Raw genomic sequence first — 12,517 nt, forward strand, 5'->3', positions numbered from 1 at the left:
TGGCCTTTGGCAGAAAAAAAGTTCCCCTGCCCTGGAACAGGTGCCCCTAGGCACCCTGCCAAGGCCCAAGGCTTCGTGCAGAGCTGGCCGGTCAGCTGCCTTCTAGAACGTTCTGTTCTAGAACGAATTCACAGCGTGGGTCTGTTTCACTGACATAAGAGTGAGTTCAAACACCCCTCAGGGGTCCCACTGTTGGGCAAACAGCCTCCCACATCATTCAGGTGGTCACAGGAGAAACGGTTCCCGAGGGTCATTCCGAGGTCCCTCCCACCAACCTCTGTTTCAGTGTCACAGGACGGACCATCCACAGCGGTTTCTCATCTACTTGTCCTCACGTGTACCTGATTGTGTAAAGCACACAGCCAGACCTGGGGAACTGTCTCAGTGGATTCTTAGGTTAGCAACTATTTAGCTGGCTTGGTTGGTCCCTGCCCTCCTCACACCCCTGACTCCCAGATGCACCTGTCAGTGGTCTCCTACCAGTTGGTCCCTCCCCAGGGACCCAGGTCCAACTCGTGGGTCACATCCTGCAGGGGCACCAGTGGTGCATTGGCGAGTTGGCCAGGCACCTCTTGCCAGCAGCAAGGATGGCATGTGGCGCCCACACTCGTGGTTGGCTCGCCATCTGCTTAGGCTGACATGACTCGGCCTGATAGCCACACTGGCCACTGGCCAACCACTGTGAGCTTTCCATGTCCAAAGCAGCCGCCCAGAGAGCGACACAGTCACACCTGGGAAGTTTGCAGTCCAGGCCAGGGGCGGGTGCTCCACTAGAATCTGGTGATTTCAGTTGTGAGCTTCTTGAGGTGAGATTTTTTTAGCCACTGTCTTGGACCCTGTTCCAGGGTTTGGCCATGGTTTGCTGAGATAGATGTGCCTTGTCCCTCAATAAAACCAAAGAACAGCCCAGCAAGGCCCTTAAAAAATATATACCTTTTTTTTTTTGACAGGCAGAGTGGACAGTGAGAGAGAGAGATGAGACAGAGAGAAAGGTCTTCCTTTTTACCATTGGTTCACCCCCTAATGGCCACTGTGGCAGGCGCGCTGCGGCTGGCACACTGTGCTGATCAGAAGCCAGGTGCTTCTCCTGGTCTCCCATGGGGTTCAGGGCCCACGGACTTGGGCCATCCTCCACTGCACTCCCGGGCCACAGCAGAGAGCTGGACTGGAAGAGGAGCAACCGGGACAGAATCCGGTGCCCCGACTGGGGCTAGAATCTGGTGTGCTTACACCACAGGCTATTGAGCCACGGCGCCAGCCAAAACCAAACATCTTAAAAAACCAGCAATTCTCTACGAAGAGCAAATAGTGGACCGGCACCGTGGCTCAGTAGGCTAATCCTCCGCCTGCGGTGCTGGCACCCTGGGTTCTAGTCCCGGTCGGGGCGCTGGATTCTGTCCCAGTTGCTCCTCTTTCAGTCCAGCTCTCTGCTGTGGCCTGGGAGTGCAGTGGAGGATGGCCCAAGTGCTTGGGCTCTGCACGCATGGGAGACCAGGAAAAGCACCTGGCTCCTGGTTTTGGATCAGCGCGGTACACTGGCCGCAGCGCGCCAGCCTCAGTGGCCATTGGGGGGTGAACCAACGGAAAAAAGGAAGACCTTTCTCTGTGTCTTGTCTCTCTCTCTCACTATCCACTCTGCCTCTCAAAAAAAAAAAAGTTAAAAAAAGCAAATAGTGGGTGATAAGAAAGCATGTGTAATACAGATCAGGATCCACCACTCGGTCACTCACTAAATACTCCCACATCAGCACCCAGCCCAGGCGGGCGTGGTGACAACAGGTAGGACACCTGTCCTACTCCCCTCACCCTGGAACCCTGAACAGAGCTCCCTGGCCACACCCAGAGAAATACAAAAGATCAGCGAAACAAAGAGCTGGTTTTTTTGAAAAAATAAACAAAATTGACACACCATTGGCCCAATTAACGAGAGAGAGACAGAGAAAGAGAGACAGACAGAGAGAGAGAGAGAGAGAGAGAGAAGACCCAAGTCAATAAAATGAGAGATGAAAACGAAAAGGTAACAACAGATAACAGAAATAAAAAGAATCATCAGGAATTACTACAAAGAGCTGCACACCAACAAATTGGGAAACCCCGATCCCTGGACACATGCAGCTTACTTAAATCAGTACCCTAATGTTTTCCTGCTTAGGACTCTTAGGTAAATTTCATCATGTTATTTGGTTTCCTCTTTGCACAGTTTCAATTTTTGATAACTATTGTAATGATTGCCGGTCTTTTCTGTGTCTTGGCTATTTTAATAATTACAGCCTATTATAGTTAAAAAAATGCAAAAACGTCTGTCCTAGGGAGCTTAATGTCTCATTGGAGGGACAGGTGCTAAGACAACGAATCTCCTGTAGGGTCCCTGGGGGTGATGGAGGGGTAAGGATGGAGGGGTGAGGGCAGCTGAGTTAGACACCTCAAGGGCAGGAGGTTCCCGGCCCTCAGAGTTCTCAGGGGCACAAGTTCTTGTTCAGAGAGGCCAGAGCAGGGCTCCGTGTGGGGCTTCACCCTGCCGCTGTCCATGGTGTCCACAGGCAAACGGCTCAGCCCGTGCGCCCCTCGGCTTGCTGGAGTGCAGAATGGGAGTCCGAGTCTCACCTCTCGGGGCTGTCGCTGCGGCCTGAGTGGGGTTTGCCTCTCTGGCTCACGCATGGGAGCACTCATCACCAGCGTGGCTGCACCTGCAGCCAGGCCTCTCAGGAGCTAATGAAGGGTGAAGGCGGTCGAGGCTGGAGTCTTAGTCTCCAGAGGACTGCTGGTTTTACAAGAAGAGGTCTCTCTCTCTCTCCCCACCTCTCTCTGCCACATGAGTCCATGACGAGAAGGCAGCCGTCCACAAGACGGGAAGACAGTCCTCATCAGAACCCGCATCAGCCGGCGCCTTGAGGACGGACTTCTGCCTGCACGGCTGCGAGCAGACAAACGCCTGTCTCCAGCCTCCTGGCAGTCGGAGTCAGCTGTCCGGGGAACCCGCAGAGCACCTGCACTAAAGCCCACGGCCTGGCCACCGCTCAGCGAGTGGCACTGTTATTGCTCCTCTTCCTTCCTTATTCTCTCTTTGAAAAATTGTCATGATGCCTTTTCTCCAAGAGACCCTTTGGGGATTGTGAAAATGGGAGGATACACCAGGATACACCTGACAACAAAAATCCTCACCTATGGCCCCTCTGGCAATGATCAGGAATAGCGAGACGCACAAGTGGGGGGATGGGGAGAAAAGCGCAGATTCACAGAGCAAACCCTAGCCAGGTGACAAACCCCGGGAGGAAGATGGGTATGGGAAGGCGATGGGACTGCAGGAGCTGATGAGACTGAACACTCCCATACTAAGACCTGAGGGGTCTTCAGATTGTTCGTGGAAAATGCAAATTAATGCCCTGGACTGAAGCGCCGGCATCCCATATGGGCGCCGGTTCGAGTCCCGGCTGCTCCTCTTCCAATCCAGCTCTCTGCTATGGCCTGGGAGAGCAGTGGAAGATGGCCCAAGTGCTTGGGCCCCTGCACCCACGTGGGAGACCCAGAAGAGGCTCCTGGCTCCTGGCTTCGGACTGGCGCAGCTCCAGCCATTGCAGCCAATTGGGGAGTGAACCAGCAGATGGAAGACCTCTCTCTCTCTGCCTCTCCTTCTCTCTCTGTGTAACTCTGACTTTCAAATAAATAAATAAATCTTAAAAAAGAGAAATAAAATACGTATTATAAAAATTACCATGCACGGAGTTCAAGCATGTTTTGCACCAAAATGAACTCCTCTTTTAGTTTCACTTGCCCATGAACTTCATGAAGCTGCCTCCTAAACCCCAGGTAGCCCTAACTCCAACAGGCCTTGACAGTGGGTCTGGGGTGCATTCTATCTATGCATATTTGACCAGAGGTCTCAGAGGTTTCTGCCTCCCTAAAGCCAGGCAGGTATCGCTGATGCTAACAGTCAGTATTTCCAGAATAGGGTTTCTCTTAAGATCTGCAGGGCTGGGGTGGGTGCTATGGCAGAGAAGGCTAAGCCTCTTCTTACAGCATCCCATATGGGCACCAGTTCGAGTCCTGGCTGCTCCACTTCCGTTCTGGCACCTGCTCATGGCCTGGGAGAGCAAGGGAAGATGGCTTGAGTGCTTGGGCCCCTGCCACCCACATGGGAGACCAAGAAGAAGCTCCTGACTCCTGGCTTCAGCCTGGCCCAGCCCTGGCCATTGCAGCCATCTGAGAAGTGAACCGGAGATGGAAGATATCTATCTCTCTGTCTCTCTGTCTCTCTCTCCTTCTGTCTCTGTATCTCTGCCTTTCAAACAAAATAAAATAAAAAATATTAAAAACAAAAAGATTTGCAGAGCAGATGGCAAGGAAAGGTTATCCACACTTTTGCAGCTTGCTCTGTCCTGTGGGCCCCACTGAGTCAGGGGGGTGGTGCCTTGCTGGTCCTTGCAAGCAAGATGAACAGGGAAACCTTGGCAACCATGGGAACCATGGGAACCAGCACCATCCATCAGAAAGGGGCTCTGTCTTCATTTTGTTGACTGAGCAATCTCCTGGCTCATTTTTTTCCCCAGCACAAGTGGAATTCGATCGTCCAATTCCCTTTCCACATTTCAGACTGGGAAACGCACCCCGTAGGCTCCCACTTTCCAAAGGGAAAGATATCCGTGGAGCCCAAGTCCTAACTCATGTGCCTTCATCTGTGGATATGGTTTCTCTTGTTCGGTTGCCTGGTTACCACCGAACCTGAGCCTGGGCATCAGACTCAGAAGTCTGTGTTGCCGCGTCAAACTCAAAGTCACTATTCTGGGGCTGACACTGTGGCGCCATCATCCCACAGAGGCACTGGCCCAAGTCCTAGCTGATCCACCGCGGATCCGGCTCCCTCATAATGCTCCGAGAAAGCAGCAGAAGATGGCCCAAGTGCCTGGGCCCCTGCCACCACACGGAAGACCTGGAAGGAATTCCAGGCTCCTGGCTTTGGCCTGGCCACCCCTGGCCTTTGCAGTCATTTGAGGAGTGAACCAGAGCAGTTGGAAGATCTCTCTGTCTCCATCCCCCCAACTCTGCCTTTCAAATAAGTGCAGGGGCCGGTGCTGTGGCACACTAGGTTAATTCTCCTGCAGCACTGGCATCCCATATGGGCCGGTTCGAGTCCTGGCTGCTCCTCTTCCAGTCCAGCTCTCTGCTGTGGCCCGGGAAAGCAGTGGAGGATGGCCCAAGTGCTTGGGCCCCTGCACCCGCATGGGAGACCAGGAGAAAGCTTCTGGCTCCTGGCTCCTGGCTTCGGATCTGCACAGCTCTGGCCATTGTGGCCAACTGGAGAGTGAGCCAATGGAAGGAAGACCTTTCTCTCTGTCTCTCTCTCACTGTCTGTAACTCTGCCTGTCAAATAAATAAATAAAATCTTTTTTAAAAAAGTGCAATAATTTTGTTTTTAAACAGTCATTTTCCCGTCATTATCTGAATGTCGTAATGGAGCAGCACCCTGATTAAGGAGACTTTAAGGAATCCATCAGCATTCTGGGATTCGGACCCTTCACCTACCCCGGATGTAGGCAAACGCCGCCAGAGAGTTGCTGACAATCACTCCATCCTTCCGCAGAATCTTCGACTCACTGGGGCCAAAGGTGACACCTGTCACATCGGAAATGCAAGACCAGTCAATCACAGCTCCTCACAGCTCGCCTGTCCTAAGTACTCCTGCGGCCCCTACCCCAGCCCCGCTGGAATCATGACAACCCACTGAAAGGGATCATGGGAAACAAACCAGCGAGAGCGCGTGGGAGGTGGCCCTTGACAATATTAGATGCCAAAGGGGACTGGAGATGTTTAGAAAGTGCTGCTTGGGCATGGCCCCTCCACTCCACGGCAGCGGGAACAGATGTGCGTCCCATCCTCACCGTGCCTCTCGGAGGCTTCACACATAAGGTCCTGGTTCCCACCCCGAGCTGCTGTCAGCTCCACGGACCAAGGACCAGACGCACCTCGGATGATGCAGGGAGCTGCGGGGGGCTACTTTTTGGGAGATGACCGCAACGTGTGGGGAAGATCTGCTTCCAGATGCTGGAGCATGGCTTGGATGGAGCCGCGCGAGCTGGCCACGGGCAGCACAGGGCTCGCATGCCCTCACTAGGGACCAGGCTATTCCCGGGATTGGGTGGGGCCTCATGAGAAAGGGAAGTGGGATGGAGAAAGGCGGAGCCACGGGGAAAGCCCTTGGGACCGAGGAGAGGGTAGAGGAATGTCAACAGCAGCTGCCTCCAAGCTTTGGGCACAGGTGGTTTCTCGTGGGCGGCTCGCTGTTGTGTGTTTCCTATTAAGGAAGTCAACGTACAGGCAAAGCTAATATCACCTTCTCTGTGGCTGGGTTCTACCTCCTTGGACTCAACCAGGGGGCGGACCTGTCATTTTTTCAGATGTGTGTGCACTGATCACGGGCAGACTTGTTTCCTTGCTGTATTCCCTAAGCGGTTCGGTATGACAGCTGTTCCCGGGGCATGTGCGTTGTGCAAGGTTCTGTGAGTCATTCGAGATGAGTCAAAGCACACAGGAAGGAGTGCGTGGATCATACGCGGATGCTACACCATGTGATGGAAAGGACTTGAGCACCTGAGGATTTTGGCATGGGGGGAGGGGCCTTGATGCCACTCCCCACCCCACACACACTGATGGATACCTGTCTTCACTTTTATGCTTAGAGGAGGCAGCCCTAATAAACAGAATAAAAGTCACAGAAGACAAAATTCCTGCTCCCAAAGCTTAACACAACATGTGCTGCACTGGGCCTCTGAGGCTTCTACCAGGAAGCCCAGTGGTCTGAATGGCCTCTTGGCTTTGATCAGAAAGCAAAATGCTGTAAGGAAGTGAGAACCAGGGGACAGGCGCCGCAGCTCAATAGGCTAATCCTCCGCCTGTGACGCCGGCACTCCGGTTCTAGTCCCAGTCGGGGCGCGGGATTCTGTCCCAGTTGCCCCTCTTCCAGGCCAGCTCTCTGCTATGGCCCGGGAAGGCAGTGGAGGATGGCCCAAGTCCTTGGGCCCTGCACCCCATGGGAGACCAGGAGAAGCACTTGGCTCCTGCCATCGGATCAGCGAGATGCGCCGGCCGCAGCGGCCATTGGAGGGTAAACCAACGGCAAAGGAAGACCTTTCTCTCTGTCTCTTTCTCTCACTGTCCACTCTGCTTGTCAAAAAAATAAAATAAAAATAAAAATAAGAACCAGGGATGGAGACAGCCCATGCATGGGTGCAGTGGGTCCACCCCAGGGCCCAGCGGAATTATCTTTCCAACGAGTTCGTCCTGTGATCCCGGAGCCCCAAGCTTCCTTCCGATCACAAAACGACTTTTCTTTCGGAAAGTGCAAAAGAGACTGCGGGGGAAACCAAATGGCGGTCGCCAATAGCAACTACCAGCCGCAGCACAGCCATGACCAGAAGGAGCAGCTCAGAGCCCCCTCCCGACATCCCCTGCCCCTCTAACCAATGCCTGGCTGTGGTTCTGGGCAGGAGGGATTTGGGGGGGGCGGAGTTTACCTTTCCTCAAAGAGAATGCTGGGAGTAAGGCATAAACATTACCGTGAACACCATCTTCCTGCTCCGGAGACGGTCTGAGGTTAACGATGGCTGGGTCAATCGCTGAGAGTATGCTCTTGGGAACTGCAACCAGAGAAAGATTTTAAACACTTGGTCTATTTGTAAAATGTATACGCATCTTATATTTGCCGAGTGTGATGTAAAAAGGGCTTAAAAATCCCATTTTGAAATCGTTATAGAAGCCAGAGCTGTGACATAGCAGGTAAAGCTGCCACCTGCAGTGCCAGCCTCCCATATGGGTGCTTGTTTGAGTCCCCGCTACTCCACTTCTGATCCAGCTCTCTGCTATGGCCTGGGAAAGCAGTAGAAGATGGCCCAAGTCCTTGGGCCCCTGTGCCTGTGTGGGAGACCCGAAAGAATCTCCTGGCTCCTGGCTTCGGATCTGCGCAGCTCTGGCCATTGTGGCCAATTGGGGAGTGAACCATCGGGTGGAAGACCTCTCTCATTTATTTCATTTCTTTTTTTCTTTTATTCTATTTTTTCTTTTTTTATTCATATTTAGTTTTTTTATTTTTATATGTACTTTTTATAGTTTTTAAATTTTTTTTCTTTTTTTTTCTTTTTTTCTTTTTTTATGTGTTCTTACTTTTTTTTTTTTATCTTTTTTTAAGGTTTTTTGTTTAAAAGACCTCTCTCTGCCTCTCCTTCTCTCTGAGTGTAACTCTGACTTTCAAATAAATAAATACATCTTTAAAAAGAACTGTTATATTATCACTCACTCTTCCTGTTAGATATACACGCATATACCCACTGCACGTGATCACATGTGATCATCCAGTATTCCAGAAGAATCCTAGGCTCATTTTGCCTAAATATATAGAAGAAATATACAAGATACGGTCCATGGGTCCAATGGAACGCCGCTGAGTAACAGAAAGACTCATGTGGTGAGCCACACTACAGCGTTGAACCTCAGAACCGCTGTGTGTGCCAAAAGAAGCCACGCCCACAAAAGCCACGCCCACAAACCCCTCCACTGTCCTTGTCATTCTGTTCCCAGGAAATAGCCGGAAAAGGTAAACCCAGGGACAGGATGTAGATGACTGTGTCCTAGGACCGGGGCCGGAAGGGGAAGTGATTGTAACTGAGCACAAGGAAACTTTTGGAGACTGTGGGAATGCTTTAAAATCGGAGCGCGGCCATGGTTGCATTAACTCTTTTTTTTTTTTTTAAGATTTATTTATTTATTTGAAATGCAGACTTAGAAGCAGAAACAGAGAGAGAGAGAGAGAGAGAGAGAGAGAGGTCCTCCATCCGCTGGTTCACTCCCCAGTTTGCCACAACAGCTGGAGCTGCGCTGATCTGAAGCCAGGAGCCAGGAGCTGCTTCCGGGTCTCCCATGCGGGTGCAGGGGCCCAAGGACTTGGGCCATCTTCTACTGCTTTCCCAGGCCAACTCCCAGGCAGATAGTTGGATTGGAAGAGGAGCAGCCGGGACTCGAACCGGTGCCCATATGGGATGCTGGCGCTTCAGGCCAGGGCATTAAGCCGCTGCGCCACAGTGCCGGCCCCAATGGTTGCATAACTCTTACGTGTACTGAAAACCCCTGAACTACACTCACTGAAAGTGGGTGAATGTCAAGGCGAATATCTAACCTGTAACTGGGAACACGAGCTCCCTCGGGACAGAGTAGAGTAAAATGACCACGGCCAGCTCCTGCTCAGCTCTCCCAGCCCCAGCTCTGGGTCTCCTTGCTCCCGGAATAAACCCAAAGAACATTCTCAGATCTTGCTAGAGTGACTGGCTGGATGTGAGGAAGAGACATGGGAAGGCGGGGACAGCACGGCCTCAGGTGTCAGGGTCTGGACAGGTGACAGTAGCAGCTGCAACACGGAACAAAGGGAGAGATCCAAGGCTGAGCGCCCGCTGTGTGGCCCGCAGAAGGGAGAGGAAATCAGATATCCCTGCGGCAGAAGACTGCTGGTTTCTGTTTGTTCTTTAGCCCAGCTGACATCTGGGAGAAAAGGCAACAGGAAACAGAAGCAAAGCCAAGGCAAACCACACGCGCCCCACTGCACTGTGTAAGGAAAGACCGGGTGGGACACGGCCCGCTGCGGAGAAACCTCGCTGCCTTGTTCAGTTCTGCCTAACTCAGTTCTGGGGATGTCCCAGGAGTTGTGACATTTCCACGGACAGGAGGCCCTGGCGCTTTTGTGCCAGGAAGGGTCACTTTCCTGGGCTCACAGCAAGGAGGCACAGGTGGCTGAAGCTGTCCAGGGTCTTCAAGGAGGAGTCCCTGGCTGGCCCAGGGGCACGCCACGTCTCCTGGGACCACGACAACACCCAGGGAGCTTGGCTGTGCTGCTACACAAGGCCTGCTTTTCTCCCCCCCCCCTTTTTTTTTTTAAGATCTATTTATTTATTTGAAAGTCAGTGTTACAGAGCGGGGAGGGGTGGGGGAGGCAGAGAGAGGTCTTCCATCTGCTGGTCCACCCCACAGATAGCCTCAAGGGCTAGGCCTAGCCCAGGCTGAAGCCAGGAGCCAGGACCTTCCTCTGAGTCTCCCACGTGGGTGCAGGGACCCAAGCACTTGGGCCATCTTCCGCTGTTTTCCCAGGCACGTTAGCAGGGAGCTGGATCAGAGGTGGAGCAGTCGGGGACATGACTGGTGCCCATATGGGATGCTGGCGTCACAGGTGGCAACTTGGCGTCTGTCTCTGGGCACCTTCTCAAAATATGGTGGGAGGCGGGTCTCGGCTGCCTGCAGGGGCCGGAAGCTGTGTGCAGCTGGAGAGAGAATCGGCATTGCACAGAGGAGCGGGCAAGGGCAGTCCTGGGTGAGCTTGGCAGAATAGTCAGGCGCTCAAAACACGGAACTGCCTGTGTTGGGCACGGGCCACGGCAGGAAACCTGTTCACGGCTCGGCCAGTGGGGACACTTTGAGGACTTTTTATTTATTTATTTTTACAATTTGTTAAAGAAGGATTTATATTTATTTATTTGACAGGCAGAGTAAGAGAAAGAAGGACAGTCAGATCTCCCCACTGGTTCCCTCCCCAAATGGCCACAATGGCCTGGCCAAACCAGAAGCCTGGAACTCCATCCAGGTCTCCCCCATGCGTGGCAGGGGCCTAAGCACTCAGGCCATCTTCCGATGCTTTCCCAGGCTCGTTAGCAGGGAGCTGGATCAGAAGTGGAGCAACCGGGACTTGAACTGGCGCCCATATGGGATGTCGCAGCCGGTGGCTTAACCCACAAGGCCACCACGCCAGACCTGTTTGAGGACTTTTTAAATATCAAGTGTCAACAACCCCGTCAGATCCTTGCTCCAAGTTTCAAAGTGGTTCTGCGTGGGGTTGGGGTGGAGAACCTGGATGGGGTTTGTCATCGTCTGTAAACCGCCCCTCTCCACTGTGGAGACATTTGCGAAAACGCTAGCAAATCACTCTCCAGAGAGCTGCTAATATACAGAGCTGGAACCCAGGGTATCTTGGGTGCAGTGGTTGAACCACTTGGGACGCCTGCATCCCACGTTGGCGTGCCTGGGTTCGAGTCCCGGTTCTACATTCTATTCCAGCTTCCTGCTATCACGGACACCCCGAGGTAGCCGTGATGGTGCAGGGAGTGGGGTCCCTGTCACTCACATGGGAGACCTAGACTGAGCCCTTGGCTGCCAACAGAGGCTGTTGCAGGCATGTGAGGGGTGGGTGAACCCGCAGACGGGAGCCCACTCCGTTTGTCTCTCCGACTCGCAGCACCTTACATAGACCTCCTCATGGCCCAGTGACAAGGAGGCTCATTCCCTCACTTGCAGGCGGGAGAGTGGGGGCTCCAGGATGCACTGCTCATGAGGTTCCCCCTCCTGGCGTGGCTCACGCCCCAGCCCGGCCCTGGCCCTGCCCTGATGCTGCACTGCATGGGGCAGTCAGTCCCTGGGAACGGAACAGCGATGATTGCAAAGGATCCTAAAGATGACCAAGCGACTCCCGCGCAGGCAGTCCCGCTGAGTCCGTCTGAAAGCAGAGGCGACGACAAGACGGCAGCAGTTTACTAAATTTGGGCACAGCCCTCACCTTTATTTATTGGCCTAATGACCCTCCCATGTCAAGCCTGAGTCAGCGCAGACTCTAAGAAGCACACCGCCGCAGGCCAGTCTGTGTCCAAACCCTTCCTCACGGCAGGGCACAGGCGATCTCTGCTCTCGGTGTCCCCTCCCCTGCAGGTGCCCAACGCCAGTGCCTGCCCCGCCCGCCCCACCGGCTCCTGTCCACGGGAGGAGGAGGAGTGCGCACCCCAGAAACTGCCAGCACAGGGACACTGCCCAGGCCTCTGGGCTACGGATACAGGGAGGGGCCTTCCCTCCGGGGGGGGGGGGGGGGGAGAAGAAGCCGGCTCGGGCTGGAGGAAAGCCTCAAATCCGAAATTTCTAAGCAGCTTAGCTCATTGTAAGGTTTGGAAGGAAAAGTAGAGAGAGTGGAGCCCTCACTCCGTATCACATTCTAGATGAATGCATATTCACAGCCCGTGCATGGCCACACGCTCCACGCTCTGCCATCAGTCAGGCATACAGGCTGGGGCAAGCGCCTGCATCCCACATGGAGTGCCTGGGTTCGAGCCCCAGCTCTGCTCCCATTCCAGCGTCCTGCTAATGTGCACCCCAGGAAGCAGCAGGTGATGCTGGCTCAAGTGCCTGGGTCCCTGCCACCCACGTAGGAGACCCAGATCCAATGCTGAGCTCCGGGCTTCAGCCTTGCCCAGCCCTGGCTGTTGAAGCGAACAGAACCAGCTGATGGAAGAGCTCTTTCTCTTTTAAATAAAATGAAAAGAACAAGAAATAAAAATTCGGGAAAAAGTGGAAATGCTAAAGGCCCCACAACCCAAACCATTCCTCCCAGCCAGAAACCCCGAGCCAGCCCTCGGCCGGCCCTGTGGGAGAACCGCAGAGGCAGGAGCAGCGGGCCGGTAGGACAGGTGGAGACGTCTTCCTGAAGTGCAGATGGCTTGCGTCC

At 53.7% G+C, this 12,517-nt stretch overlaps 1 protein-coding gene across 4 annotated transcripts in view; it reads right to left on the bottom strand.

Annotated features, from left to right (window-relative positions):
- Positions 1 to 12,517, bottom strand: part of EVA1C (eva-1 homolog C) — a 90,056-nt gene that overhangs the window by 5,668 nt on the left and 71,871 nt on the right. For all 4 annotated transcript variants that reach the window (XM_062206082.1, XM_062206090.1, XM_062206070.1 and 1 more), the window contains 2 exons: positions 7,551 to 7,631; positions 5,521 to 5,610 (listed from right to left, as the gene is read on the bottom strand). In XM_062206082.1, the coding sequence (XP_062062066.1) occupies positions 5,521 to 5,610; positions 7,551 to 7,631 (171 nt within the window). The remainder of the gene's footprint in view (positions 1 to 5,520; positions 5,611 to 7,550; positions 7,632 to 12,517) is intronic.

Source organism: Lepus europaeus, chromosome 2 (genome assembly GCF_033115175.1).
Source record: "Lepus europaeus isolate LE1 chromosome 2, mLepTim1.pri, whole genome shotgun sequence".
In the NCBI taxonomy this organism is placed as follows: Eukaryota; Metazoa; Chordata; class Mammalia; order Lagomorpha; family Leporidae; genus Lepus; species Lepus europaeus.